Source organism: Megalobrama amblycephala, linkage group LG9 (assembly GCF_018812025.1).
Source record: "Megalobrama amblycephala isolate DHTTF-2021 linkage group LG9, ASM1881202v1, whole genome shotgun sequence".
NCBI lineage: Eukaryota > Metazoa > Chordata > Actinopteri > Cypriniformes > Xenocyprididae > Megalobrama > Megalobrama amblycephala.
The window spans coordinates 42,813,492-42,827,463 of record NC_063052.1 but is presented as its reverse complement, the minus strand read 5'-3'; the positions used below and the strand labels follow the sequence as shown (position 1 = coordinate 42,827,463).

The 13,972-nt window shown below is 36.8% G+C and overlaps 2 protein-coding genes across 4 annotated transcripts in view; both read left to right on the top strand.

Annotated features, from left to right (window-relative positions):
* Window positions 1-1,268: 1,268 nt before the first annotated feature.
* On the top strand, window positions 1,269-6,626 carry LOC125276008 (transcription termination factor 1a, mitochondrial). Its single transcript, XM_048203407.1, has 2 exons — window positions 1,269-1,411; window positions 4,313-6,626. Exon 2 carries the CDS (start codon window positions 4,325-4,327, stop codon window positions 5,435-5,437), a length of 1,113 nt encoding a protein of 370 aa, XP_048059364.1. The 5' UTR covers window positions 1,269-1,411; window positions 4,313-4,324; the 3' UTR covers window positions 5,438-6,626.
* A 190-nt stretch (window positions 6,627-6,816) lies between these two features.
* dus3l (dihydrouridine synthase 3-like (S. cerevisiae)) overlaps window positions 6,817-13,972 on the top strand; it is a 12,454-nt gene continuing 5,298 nt past the window's right edge. Inside the window, exons 1-9 of one of the 3 annotated variants that reach the window (XM_048203406.1) lie at window positions 6,817-6,958; window positions 9,091-9,156; window positions 9,250-9,496; window positions 9,574-9,960; window positions 10,169-10,252; window positions 11,887-11,928; window positions 12,000-12,152; window positions 12,394-12,510; window positions 13,343-13,408. In XM_048203406.1, the coding sequence (XP_048059363.1) occupies window positions 9,107-9,156; window positions 9,250-9,496; window positions 9,574-9,960; window positions 10,169-10,252; window positions 11,887-11,928; window positions 12,000-12,152; window positions 12,394-12,510; window positions 13,343-13,408 (1,146 nt within the window). In that variant the 5' untranslated portion in view covers window positions 6,817-6,958; window positions 9,091-9,106. Of the gene's footprint in view, window positions 6,959-9,090; window positions 9,157-9,249; window positions 9,497-9,573; window positions 9,961-10,165; window positions 10,253-11,886; window positions 11,929-11,999; window positions 12,153-12,393; window positions 12,511-13,342; window positions 13,409-13,972 lie in introns of all 3 variants that reach the window. The other 2 variants (XM_048203404.1, XM_048203405.1) reach the window with 2 other exon arrangements.

The following is a 13,972-nucleotide window of genomic DNA, read 5'->3' as shown; positions in this document are numbered from 1 at the left end:
TCTTTTCAACTGAAGAAAGAAAGACATGAACATCTTGGATGACATGGAGATGAGTAAATTATCAGGAAATTTGAATTCTGAAGTGAACTAATCCTTTAAAGTCCTCATGAAAGGGAAGTAGTGTGTCTTTTCTTCCTTACAGTGCTGTATATCTGAGTGAAACGCTTTGCAAACAAGAACAAATGTAGGGCGGGGCTTGATTTTGTCTGTGGGGAATTGATTGAATGGTTGTGGATTGCTATTGGTGGATCTCATGTGAGTGACAGGTTGCCCCGCCCTCATCATCAGAGAAGAGAAGATATTCTGATTCAAGATTATGAGGAACATGAATTTAACACAATAATGATGTGCATCGATAAATCATTTATCATAAAAAACAAGATTTATCCATTTTGATTTCATAGTGACTTTAAAAAGATTTGATCACGTGGATGCAAGTGAATTATTTATTAATTTACAGTCTTTATGTACACGTTTTTAACTTGATTATTCATTACTTAATTTTAAGCATTTCTAGTTAATTGGCCTTCAAATAAGTTTTATATTCCATGAATCATACTCTACAGAGAGAATATTTGTCTGTTTCTGCTTGTCTTGTCTGTCCCAGCATAAATCCATATGTTATTGATTATGGATGGTGTTGCTGAATATTTCAGCATGAGAGAAAACATTAATCTGATGAGAGTCTCTGAATGAATTCACAAGCACGTCTGAGGATCATGCCTGAATTCATAACCAGATGACAGGACTTACAGTATAATTAAAATATGTTTCCTTGAAACAAAAACTCTCAGGTGCTTATCCTGAAAATTCATAAGGAGAAATAAAACATTGATCAAATTCAATTACAGTATATCCCTCACGGCGAGGCTCATCTCAATAATGAAAGGGATCAGGGCCTGAATGAATGATGCATGAGTCGGGCTCATCAGGCACAGACGGAGAGCGAGGCTCGAGTGATCCCGACCCTTCTCAAGTGATCCAGACATCTGGCATCCTCAGCCGGGAAACCAGGAGCACGGAGAACGAGGCTCATTGTGTTAAAATCACTCAATATGAGCCCATGATGCATGAGTGAAACTGCAGCTATGATGAATTCAGTGCATTTCTCCATTCAGCCTCATTATAACACAGTAAATTAACTGAAGTCAGATCATTAATATTGACCCAGTGTCAGTCAGTAAGTGAATACATAATGATAGATAGAGAGATAATTGATGTGTTAAGCTTAATAGAATGTAACATGATTAATGAATGTGTTGGCGAGGCTGAAAAATGATCTTTCAGCGCCCTCGTGTGGCGTTCTGGCAGTGCTGTTACTCCCGAACAGCAGGTGGCGCTGCGACACAGTCTGATCACACACAGACCCGCTCGAGGAAACACGGAGGCGTTCACATGTTGAGATGATGTGGTAGGTCAAAATCAATATGATGTTTACTTTTCAATAACAGCTTACAGTTAAAACACACGCTGACAGTGAACTGTGTTCATGAATTATGATGTTCAAATTACAAACCTTTATGTATAAATAAGTAGAGAGTTTTTAATCTAGCAGATGAATATCTACTGATCATTTTATTTTAGCTCATTTAGCTCCTCATAATGATATTCTTTTCATCAGCGAGCCTTTTGATTGATTCTCTGTGAAAGCTAGATAATGTATACATAAGGTTTATTATTATTAATATATGCATGTACTGTCACTGCTGAATAATTTTAATGCTCTTAATGTGTATATAATCTGAGATGTAAGTAATTATAAGATAAGATTCTACATTATTACAAAAACATGTCTTGAGTTAGCCAATATTTCAAAGCTGTATTTTGCATAAAGAAAACAATTAACTATTATTATTTATAACCTTTAAAATCAGTATTATTACATTTATTTATGAGGATTTGAGGGTAAAATGTGCTTGCATGCCTTGAAAATAATCAAAAACTGTTGATTTTAAACTAATAGATATCGTTCTTCACCAGTTAATCATTTATTTTGTATTATGAGTTACTGAAATGTTGTTTTAATATGCAAATGAGGCAATATCTATTTAAATATGCAGTAATTTGCCTACATTTACATAACAGAAATCTGAGTATTGGATACAGCCAGAAAGTTTGATTTTGTTGACATCTAAAGTTTTTTCCAGAATGGATTTTGCATTTCTCTGTTTATCACTCCATAAATCATAAAATACAGTCAACAGACTGAAAATAAATACATTTTCATCATGATTTCAGGAGTAAAATGTTGTGTATAAATCAGGTGAATGATATATGAGCAACCCTTCAGAATATAGATATGAATAAACTGTAAAATAAACACTTAAATGTGTATCTTGGATGTTTTCTTTGAAAAAATTATAGTTTTGCCTGTAGTGTCTTGCATTAAAGTGTTAGTTCACCCAAAAATGAAATTTCTGTTATTAATTACCACACCTTCATTCTTCTTCAGAACACAAATTAAGATATTTTTGATGAAATCCGAGAGGTATATAACTCGTCCATAGACAGCAATATAATCAACACTTTCAAAGTCCAGAAAGGTACTAAAGACATTGTTAAAACAGTCATGTGACTGCCGTGGTTTAATGTTATGAAGAGACGAGAATATTTTTTGTGTGCAAAAACAAAAAAATAACGACTTTCTTCAACAATCTCTTCCCTGTCATTATCTTATGCAGGTGACACAGTAATCACAGTGAAGCTTCCGTATTTACGTTCAAATACCGGCTCAATATTGGCTGGAGCTGATCACATGATCAGCACGACACATGTGTGATGCTGATGCAGGAGCCGGCCAATAATGAGTCGGCGTTCTGACGTAGAACCTGGAAGCGCTGGACGTAAACAACGTATGAGAATGACACAGAAGAGAAGAGATTTGTTGAATGAAGTCCTTATTTTTTTATTTTTGTGCACAAACAAACGAATCTCTTGAATGATTCAATGACTCACTCATAAATACTTGTTTCATTACTGGATGAATCAGCGTTTTTGAATGAATCTCTTGAATGATTCATTGACTCACTCATAAAGACTTCACTCGTTTCATTACTAGATGAATCAGCATTTTTTTTAATGAATCTCTTAAATGATTCAATGACTCACTCGTAAAGACTTGTTTCATTACTGGATGAATCTGTTTTTTTGAATGAATCACTTGAATGATTCAATGACTCATAAAGACTTCACTTGTTTCATTACTGGATGAATCAGTGTTTTTGAATGAATCTCTTGAATGATTCAATGACTCACTCATAAAGACTTCACTCGTTTCATTACTAGATGAATCAGCATTTTTTGAATGAATCTCTTAAATGATTCAATGACTCACTCATAAAGACTTCACTCGTTTCATTACTGGATGAATCAGCATTTTTTTTAATGAATCTCTTAAATGATTCAATGACTCACTCGTAAAGACTTGTTTCATTACTGGATGAATCTGTTTTTTTGAATGAATCACTTGAATGATTCAATGACTCATAAAGACTTCACTTGTTTCATTACTGGATGAATCAGTGTTTTTGAATGAATCTCTTGAATGATTCAATGACTCACTCATAAAGACTTCACTCGTTTCATTACTGGATGAATCAGCATTTTTTGAATGAATCTCTTGAATGATTCAATGACTCACTCATAAAGACTTCACTCGTTTCATTACTGGATGAATCAGCATTTTTTGAATGAATCTCTTGAATGATTCAATGACTCACTCATAAAGACTTCACTCGTTTCATTACTGGATGAATCAGCATTTTTTTTAATGAATCTCTTAAATGATTCAATGACTCACTCGTAAAGACTTGTTTCATTACTGGATGAATCTGTTTTTTTGAATGAATCACTTGAATGATTCAATGACTCATAAAGACTTCACTTGTTTCATTACTGGATGAATCAGTGTTTTTGAATGAATCTCTTGAATGATTCAATGACTCACTCATAAAGACTTCACTCGTTTCATTACTGGATGAATCAGCATTTTTTGAATGAATCTCTTGAATGATTCAATGACTCACTCATAAAGACTTCACTCGTTTCATTACTGGATGAATCAGCATTTTTTGAATGAATCTCTTGAATGATTCAATGACTTACTCATAAAGACTTCACTCGTTTCACTCGAATCTCTTGATTGATCATACTTGTCAAAGGTTTAACAGACTTAGACGAATCGTTGTCATTTAGTAATAAGATCGCGTAGGTGTTTGAATCGAGATCGCCATCTTTTAACACTTAATCATGCGGCTTGAACAAAACTTCCAGTGAAGTCCAACAGTAAAGTGATATCTTTTCTTATCAACAGGTGTGGTGAGTGATGGCTCAGAGGCGGTTCCTCTTGTTCCTGTGGCCCGTCAGGAGATGTGCACCACTTCCTGTGGCGTCTCGCTTCTGCAGCTCCAAACAGACGAAATTCGAAATTCCTCTGGTGCACTTAGAGAACGAATCTCTCCTGGAGAACCTCTCCAGCATGGGAGTGGACCTGGCGTCGGCCCGACGACGGCAGCCGGGCGTCCTGAGAAAGCAGCTCACCAACGAACAAGGTCTCGCCCTCTTCCTGAAGACCAAAGGCGCCGATCCGGAGACCATCGCCAGCATCATCTCCCGCTTCCCGCGGTCCATCACCCGCTCCTGCGAGCACCTGGAGGAGCGCTGGACGCTGTGGAGGAACGTCTTCAAGAGCGACCATGAGGTGGTGGGGATCCTCTCACGCTCGCCCGAGTCCTTCTTCCGCTCCAGTGACAACAAAAACCTGGAGGAGAACATCTCGTTCTTGATGTCGCTGGGAATAACGACTAAGGATCTGCACCGGCTACTTACCACTGCGCCGCGGACCTTCTCCAACAGCGTGGAGCTGAACCGAAACATGGTGGAGCTCCTGCAGAGCATCTGCGTGAGTCTGTGCGGGAATGACCCCAAGCTCTTCGCCAAAACCATCATCTCCAGGAACCTGTACATCTTCATCCGCAGCACCAACCGCATCCGCGCCAACGTGGACTTCTTGACGAGCTCCTTGAGTCTGAGTAACTCCGAGGCGCTGGCTTTGTTCCAGAGCCACGGCGCTCAGATCCTGGACCTGTCGCACGAGAGCCTGAAGAAGAACTCCGAGAGCCTGCACCGGAAGCTTCGCTCTCTGGGCTGCGGCGCCGACGACTTCAAAGCCATGATCCTGAATTACTCGCTGGTGCTGTTCATCTCCTCAGAGCGGCTGAATGAGAAAGTGGACTGCCTGATCGAGGCCGGGATCCACCCGCAGCAGATCGTGCAGAAGCCCAAGGTCCTGGACTTCAGTCTCGCCAGCATCAGGCAGCGGCTGCACCATCTGAAGCGGCTGGGATACGACTTCCAGAAGAGCGGCATCGCTGTCTTAGATACGAGCAAGAAACGCTTCAGTGCCAAACTAGAGAGAATGGGTTCATCAGAGGAATAAAGACTTGATGTTCATTCTGATTCACTGTAGATGCATGTCTGTTTCATCTGATAATGTCTGATAATGTCCAATATTATCCGATAATTTCTGATAAAGTCTGATAATATCCGATGTCTGATAATGTCCGATATCCGATAATGTCTGATAATATCCGATAATGTCTGATAATGTCAGATAGTCTGATAATGTCCAACAATATCTGATAATATCTGATAATGTCCGATATCTGATGATAAAGTCTGGTAATGTCCATTAATGTCTGATAATGTCAGATAATCTGTGATCGTGTCTGATAATGTCTGATATCCAATATTGTCCGATAACATCCGAAGTCTGATAATGTCTGATAATGACTGATAATGTCCGATAAAGTCTGATATTGTCCGATAATGTCCGATGTCTGATAATATCTGATTGTGTCTGATAATGTCTGATATCCAAAAATGTCCGATATTGTTTGATAATGTCCGATAATGTCTGATATTGTCTGATAATGTCTGACAATGTCCGATAACATCGGATAATGTCTGATAATGTCTGATAATATCCGATAATGTCTGATGAGGCCAGTGTTTTTGGCTTAAACATTTTGTACACGCAAAGAAATGTTTGTTCACTTTTAACTTTATTTGTAAGAGGATGGTGCTTAATATATCACCTGTTCACTTTTCTGGGCCCTTAAAATCAGTACAGTATGCCAAAGTAATTCATAAAATTATTTCTTTTTTTCTTGCTCTCTTTTTTTTTTTTTTTTTAGATATCTCCTGTGTATATTTTGGTAAAAAAAAAAAAGAAAAAAGAAAAAGATGTATTGATCTTATAAACACATAAATTATCACATGAGCTCCTGGTTATGACAGAATGTCTCATCAAGTCTTTTATTTCCAAATAAATGTCCCGTTTTTCACAGTATAACCGGCCTTAGGGGCTGTTCACACACCACGTTTTTCCTGTTAAAATATTACAGTACAAAATATGCCAAAGTGACTGATAAAATGATCAATTTTGTTTAGATTTCTCCTATGCTTATTTTTGGTTAAAATAGTTGTGATAAGTGATGTATAACTGACCTGTGCTTTTTCATATGATTATTATATAAACACATGAACTAAATGAGCTGAATGAGCAAAATGCACTGGAAAACAATGTAAATTGTTTGATGAAGAACATTAAACTAGTATTTTCCTAATCTTGTTGTTGTGTTTGTTTTATGACAAAATAGACTGATGTTTTTTTTCATTACCAATGAAAACCAATGATTTTGGATTATCAGAACAACCATTTGAGATAGATAGATAGATAGATAGATAGATAGATAGATAGATAGATAGATAGTTTATTTTTATATATAATATAAATTAATATCATAACATCATTTTAGTATGTTTTGTAGTCCCATCATGAACCGTGGGGGCGCGTATAGAGGCGGAACTTCACTGTGAGTGTTTGTGTTTCCGGTCGGACGCGTCTGAGAGTAGCGCAGCTGCAGATTGCATGTGCAGAGAGAAACTTCACTTGCTGGTGAGTGATGATCAATTATTATTATTATCAGATATTAATCTGAACTGATCTCAGAGCTGCTGTATGATCGGATATTAATAAGACACACACATGCTCTTCAGATGCGCGAGCTGTTTTCGGCTGTCATGCACTTTAACCCTTTTAATCCAGTGTGACTCTGAAATAAATCTGAAGAGCCTGTTTTTAACGTTATCATTTGCTTTAAAGGCCACTAATAATGTTAGAGTAAGTCCTAATCCTTACAGTTAACATGTAAATGATGTGTTATGTCAGGGGTTTTCAATCTTTTAGATGCCATGGACTCTTCCTCAAAATGAAAACAAATTAATCTTTATAGTTTCCTGTATATTTATCATGTTAATTTTTCACAGTATATGTCTAAATATTATTTAGAACATATTTTTATAAAGTTACATTTTTTCTTACTCATTATAGTAAAAAATACCTGTAGGGGAACTTTCTTTAATCTGTTTTTATTTATTTTTAAAACAAATTTATGTATTTATTTAATTTTATTTTAATCTTATTTGTGTTATTTATTTTCACATTAGGTAAATGTGGGTGGTCTTATGTTAATGAGCACATAATAATGACAATGTCACATCAACATCATCAGATCTTCTATTTTTTTTTTTTTTTTAAAGTCCTGTTTTCCACAATATGACCACCTTAAGACATGGTACCTGTACTAATGTATGAATATATATATTTATTTTTACATATTTTACACTGTGTTTCAAAGGTCTGAGTACTGCAGAGGTCTCAATATGTAAATGTTTCAAAATAAAAGTCCTATTTTCCACAATATGACCACCTTAACCCTTGTGCAGTCTTCGTTTGGGGTGTACACTCAGGGTCTCTGGATGTGAATTTTGTAACTTTTTTTTTTTTTTAAACAAATGTAATTTTACTCTGTTTATTAATGTTTTTACTCCACATTTGTGCAGTTTTTGAAGGATTTATCATATTTTTTAAATTTATATAAATAAATGAAAAAATATTTTTTTAAATAGGTTTTTATACAAAAACAGCTTTTTATGTAAAATTCACTTTATAAAAGACCCACATTTCTAACTTTCATTCATGGGGATAACATGGATAATTTGACATGGTTTAGTGTGAGATTTTTGCCCATCTTTTGGAAAATGCAGTTTTAAAAGTAAAAAATGATCACTTTATCCAGTAGATGGCAGCAGAGCTCCACTATTTGCTATTTGACTGACTGAAAGACATCTTTTCACAAGTATTCTTCAGCTGATTCATATCTAAATATTATAAAATCACAATTATAACAATAAGAGATACTTTTTGTCAAAGTTTAGTGTTTTTGTAACGAAAAAAAAAAAAAAAAATTCAATATTGTTACATTATGATGAGACCTCGCTTAGAAAATGGACAAAATTCACCCTCAAAATCAACATTTTTGAAAAACATATTTTTTTCAGTACAGAAAGATGCTAAACGTTGACAAAAAGTAATTTTTATTGTCATAATTGTGATTTCATAACACTTAGATATGAATCCAACTGAAAAATACTTGTGTAAAGATGTCTTTCAGTCAGTCAAACAGCAAATAGTGGATCTCTGCTGCCATCTACTGGTAAAAGTGATTGTTTTTTACTTTTAAAACTGCATTTTCCAAAAGATGGGCAAAAATCTCACACTAAACCATGTCAAATTATCCATGTTATCCCCATGAATGAAAGTTAGAAATGTGGGTCTTTTATAAAGTGAATTTTATTTAAAAAATATTTTTTAATTTATTTATATAAATTTAAAAAATATGATAAATCCTTCAAAAACTGCACAAATGTGGAGTAAAAACATTAATAAACAGAGTAAAATTACATTTGTTTTTTAAAAAACAATTATTTTGTTACAAAATTACGTTTTGTTGCTTGGGGTCTCTGGAGACCCCAAAGACCCTGAGTGTGACTTTTTTTTTTTTACACTAACATAAAAACAAGATATCACTCCAATTTTCATTATTTGTAGATCTTTAAAGTGTTAACAACTGTCATTTGGACAAAGAGAAATTTTTTTTAATGTTAGCAAACGTTGTTTGGGGTCTAAAAAGACCCTATAAGGGTGAAGACATCTGAACCATGACGATTGTTTTTCTGGTTTCTCAGCAGGTTTGAGTTCAGGATGGAGTCGGCCGTGGAGGTTGAGAGAGGAACTGCAGCTATTAAAGAGCAGTACGTTCATAAATATATTTGTGTTCTGATTATGCTGATATTAATAACAATATCCAAACCGCTCTCAAACACACAAACATCTGCGTTCCCCAGGTTCCTCACCACCAAAGAGAAGTTCCACGCGTTTCTGGAGTCGGGCCGGCCGGGTCAGAAGAGCGAGGAGGCGGAGCGAGACTCCGGAGAACCGGAGCAGAAGAGGATCCGGCTGGACAGCGATGGAGCGCAGGAGGAGCCAGACAAGAACGAGAAGAAGAAGAAGATGAGAGGACAGAATAAATCCAGACCTCACATGAAACCTCAGAGCTACGAGGACAGACGCCTGTGTCCGTCAATCATTCAGGTGCTCACTTGATAATACTGAAGTGTGGTTTGGTTTATCAGAACGATTTATTTCATTAGTTAACACTGATCTTTCAGGAGCGAGACACCAAGTGCTTCTACGGCGATAAGTGCCGCTTCCTCCACGACGTGTCCGAGTACATGTCCACCAAAGCTGCGGATCTGGGAGATCAGTGCTACCTGTTCAACACCTTCGGCAAGTGTCACTACGGCGTCACCTGCAGGTTCGCTAAAGCTCACACGAGCGCCGAGCTGAAGAACCTGGTGAACGAGGATCTCTACAAGCCCTCCGCTGAGAGAGAGACGGTCCGAAACCACCTGGACAAAGACCTGCAGAGACGCCTGCGCAAGAAACAGGTGAGCTTCAAGGGCGCCGAGGCGTATCTGAAGACCGTCACCCGCGGGAAGAAGCCGGAGGAGAATCAGAGCGGCCCGGGAGACGCTGAGAACGCTCCAGAAACAAAGGTGAAACATCAGATATCATTCACCGCTCAATATGACATCTAAACTGACTAATTTAAATAATTAATAAGCAGAATAAAGGGGCGGGGCCTGTTGAGGAGCTGCAACAATGGAGAATATGAGGAAAATAATCAACGTTCAATCTAGTAGAGCCCAAAACAACATCAAGACTTTGTAAAAATCAATTATGTAAATATTGTTTGTATAGCAGGAGTGTGCCATTCCTCCGGTGAAGACTGTGGGGCCGATTACAGACGCTGACATCATCAAGCTGCGACCATGTGAAAAGAAACAGGTGTGTTTGGAATAACGTAATATATTTCTGCAGTGTGTTTATTCCTCTAGAATACATGGATGACCTGCTTTATTTGTCAAAACAGATGTATAAACAGTTGTATCTGTTATAATGCAGAAACTGAAGCTTTAAAATCCATATACAGGGTTTTAATCCATATACAGTTGCAAAAAAAAGTATGTGAAGCACTTGCAGAATCTGTAAAAATGTGCAAAATTTTAACAAAATAAGAGCGATCATACAAAATGCATATTATTTTTTGTTTAGTACTGTCCTGAGTAAGATATTTTACATAAAAGATGTTTGCATTTAGTTCACAAGACAAAAAAAAGCTGAATTTATTAAAATAACCCATTCATAAGTATGTGAAGCATTGATTCTCAATACTGTGTGTGGTCACCTGATGATCCACGACTGTTTGTGTGTTTTGTGATGGTTGTTCATGAGTCTCTTGTTTGTCCTGAGCAGTTAAACTGAGCTCTGTTCTTCAGAAAAATCCTCCAGCTCCTGCAGATTCTTCAGTTTTCAAGCATTTTTGCATATTTGAACCCTTGATATGATTTTGAGATCCATCTTTTCAAACTGAGGACGACTGAGGGACTCAAACTCAACTATTAAAAAAAGGTTCAAACATTCACTGATGCTCCAGAAGGAAACGCGATGCATTAAGAGTCGGGGGGTGAAAACTTTTGAACAGGATGAAGATGTCACAATTTTTCTTATTTCGCTTGAATATAATTGTTTTTCATTTAGTACTGCCCTTTGGAAGCAACAGAAGATGTTTCCTGGAAGACAAAATAAGTACAATTTACCTTGATCCTCAAATTCAAAAGTTTTCACCCCCCGGCTCTTAATGCGTCTTGTTTCCTTCTGGAGCATCAATGAATGTTTGAACCTTTTTTAATAGTTGTGTTTGAGTCCCTCAGTCGTCCTCAGTGTGAAAAGATGAATCTCAAAATCATATCAAGGGTTCAAATATGCAAAATATCCTTGAAAACTGAAGAATCTGCAGGATCTGGAGGATTTTTCTGAAGAACAGAGCTCAGTTTAACTGCTCAGGACAAACAAGAGACTCATGAACAACCATCACAAAACACACAAACAGTCGTGGATCATCAGGTGACCACACACAGTATTGAGAATCAATGCTTCACATACTTATGAATGGGTTATTTTAATAAATTCAGCTTTTTTTTGTCTTGTGAACTAAATGCAAACATCTTTTATGTAAAATATCTTACTCAGGACAGTACTAAACAAAAAATAACATGCATTTTGTATTATCCCTCTTATTTTGTTAAAATTATTCACATTTCACAGATTCTGCAAGTGGTTCACATACTTTTTCTTGCAACTGCATAGGCTTTTAAATTGCTTTTATAGTATTTCGACGTTGTTTACCATGAAAATAGTCAAGGATGCTGACATGGCATTAAATCTCCAGCCAAATGCAAATCAAACGAATGTGATATTGCAAATTTATTCATTTTTATTCACGTTTTATTTTTTTCTCCTTCTTGATGTATTTTTGATCTCCTAAAAGTTTAGACATTTTATATAAATACATTTTTTCTATATTTTATCTTTTTTCTACTAATATTTGATTCTGAAATCTTGTCTTTCCTGCATCTCAGGTGGATTTCAGAGACAAACTCTATCTGGCTCCTCTCACCACGGTAAACTCGCTCGATTTACATTGACCGTCAGTCACGTGTTTCTCGCGGCTCATCGGGTGTTTTCTGTGCAGTGTGGGAATCTGCCGTTCCGGCGCGTGTGCAAGCGCTTCGGAGCCGACGTCACGTGTGGAGAGATGGCCATGTGCACCAACCTGCTGCAGGGTCAGGCGTCTGAATGGGCTCTTCTCAAGAGACACGCCACCGAAGACCTGTTCGGCGTTCAGGTACGACACAACACACCTGTAATATCAGTGAATTATTGACTGCTTTCATAAATACGAGCTGTTCACATCATTGGTTTCTAGGCTCATAATGCCAAACCGGGTCCATGTGTTGATACTGTATCGCTGTTAATTAAGGCAAAACACTGCAGGTGAATGTAGATCACGAGTTTGATGCAGATGTGACCACTTTTACTCGTTGGAAACTTGTATTTCTGGTCAATCTGGTGAGTTTGTGTTGCAGCTGGAAGGCTGTTTTCCAGACACCATGACCAGATGTGCCGAGCTGCTCAATCAAAACATCGATGTGGATTTTGTGGACATAAACTCCGGCTGCCCCATCGATCTCGTTTACAAGAAGGTAATGCGCAGAACAGCAGGCTGTGACGTCATTTAGATGCTATTAAAGGAATAGATCAGGCACAAATGAACGTTTGGTCATTATATATTACTATATATAGAAGTCGATTTGACCCACTTTTCATTTTTAAACTGCTTTGAAATACTGTTTATTTCTTGAAATGTTGTGAATATTTCTCATTTAGGATCATGAATGTGCAGTTTTGTGTTCAAATTGACCATGCACTTCACCAAAAATCATCACTTGTGTAAAAATCTGAAAACCTTTCATCATAGCTTGACAAAATATAAAATGCATGAGAACTGAGAATTTAAGACTCAAAGTTTACTCGAAATTAAAGACTCTGCTTTCTAAATCGTCCAAGTAGAATTTGCGGTTTCTTCATCCGAGTTTTACAGCCGAAAATAATCCGTGAAAGGATGTTTTTGGTTTTGGGTCTCAATTACTAGTGTGAGAAACTCATTTAACCCTCACATGGGTTTGACAGAGGCATTTTCAACAAGTACAAATTGCAATAAATACTATTTATACATGCAGTAGTTGTGCCTCAGTGTGCAAATATCACTTCAAGTATTCATAAACAAAACAAAGAAATGTTTTTATTGTATCTGTACAGCTAATATTCAATGTGCAACTTTTTTTAGTCACCAAGTAGATGTTTTTACATGAATCTTTATTGTTTTTCATCATGTTGATTTCTGGCGAATTGCATGGAAACTAAAGGTCAGTTTGACCCAGAACACAAATGGCGCACCCATATTTTCATCACAACAGGAAAACAGTCGTTTTTGTGACCATTTAAGCAGTGATTAATTGATTTGTGTTTCTTCAGGGTGGCGGATGTGGCCTCATGACACGAACCTGCAAATTTGAACAAATCGTGAGGGGAATGAATTCGGTAAGTGAACCGAGAAACCTCGATCATCACTGTTTAGCGTGTTTGATGTTTGTCTGTGTCGCGGCGTTGAGCTTCATCATTGGACATCAGTAGGTTTGTTTACATGCACATCATCAGTCGGATTGAATCCAGACTCTGCAAGTTCTGTTTATATGATTCCTAAAGGTCACAATCCGATTCACATATTTATTAAAGGAGTAGTTCACTTTCAAATTAAAATTTCCTGATAATTTACTCACCTCCATGTCATCCAAGATGTTCATGTCTTTCTTTCTTCAGTTGAAAAGAAATGAAGGTTTTTGATGAAAACATTCCACGATTATTCTCCTTATAGTGGACTTTAATGGAGCCCAAACGGATGAAGGTCCAAATGTCAGTTTCAGTGCAGCTTCAAATTGTTCTACACGATCCCAGACGAGGAATAAGGGTCTTATCTAGAGAAACCATCAGGCATTTTCTAAAAAAAAATTAAAATTATATACGTTTTAACCATAAATGCTGCTTCTCCTCTATTAGAATTGTATTACTGCCCTCCACAGGTCAAAGTTTGAACTAAATTGTCAT

Bases quoted from the DNA above. Each gene is read 5' to 3' on its own strand.
- LOC125276008 (XM_048203407.1), top strand. From the start codon at position 4,325: ATGGCTCAGAGGCGGTTCCTCTTGTTCCTGTGGCCCGTCAGGAGATGT.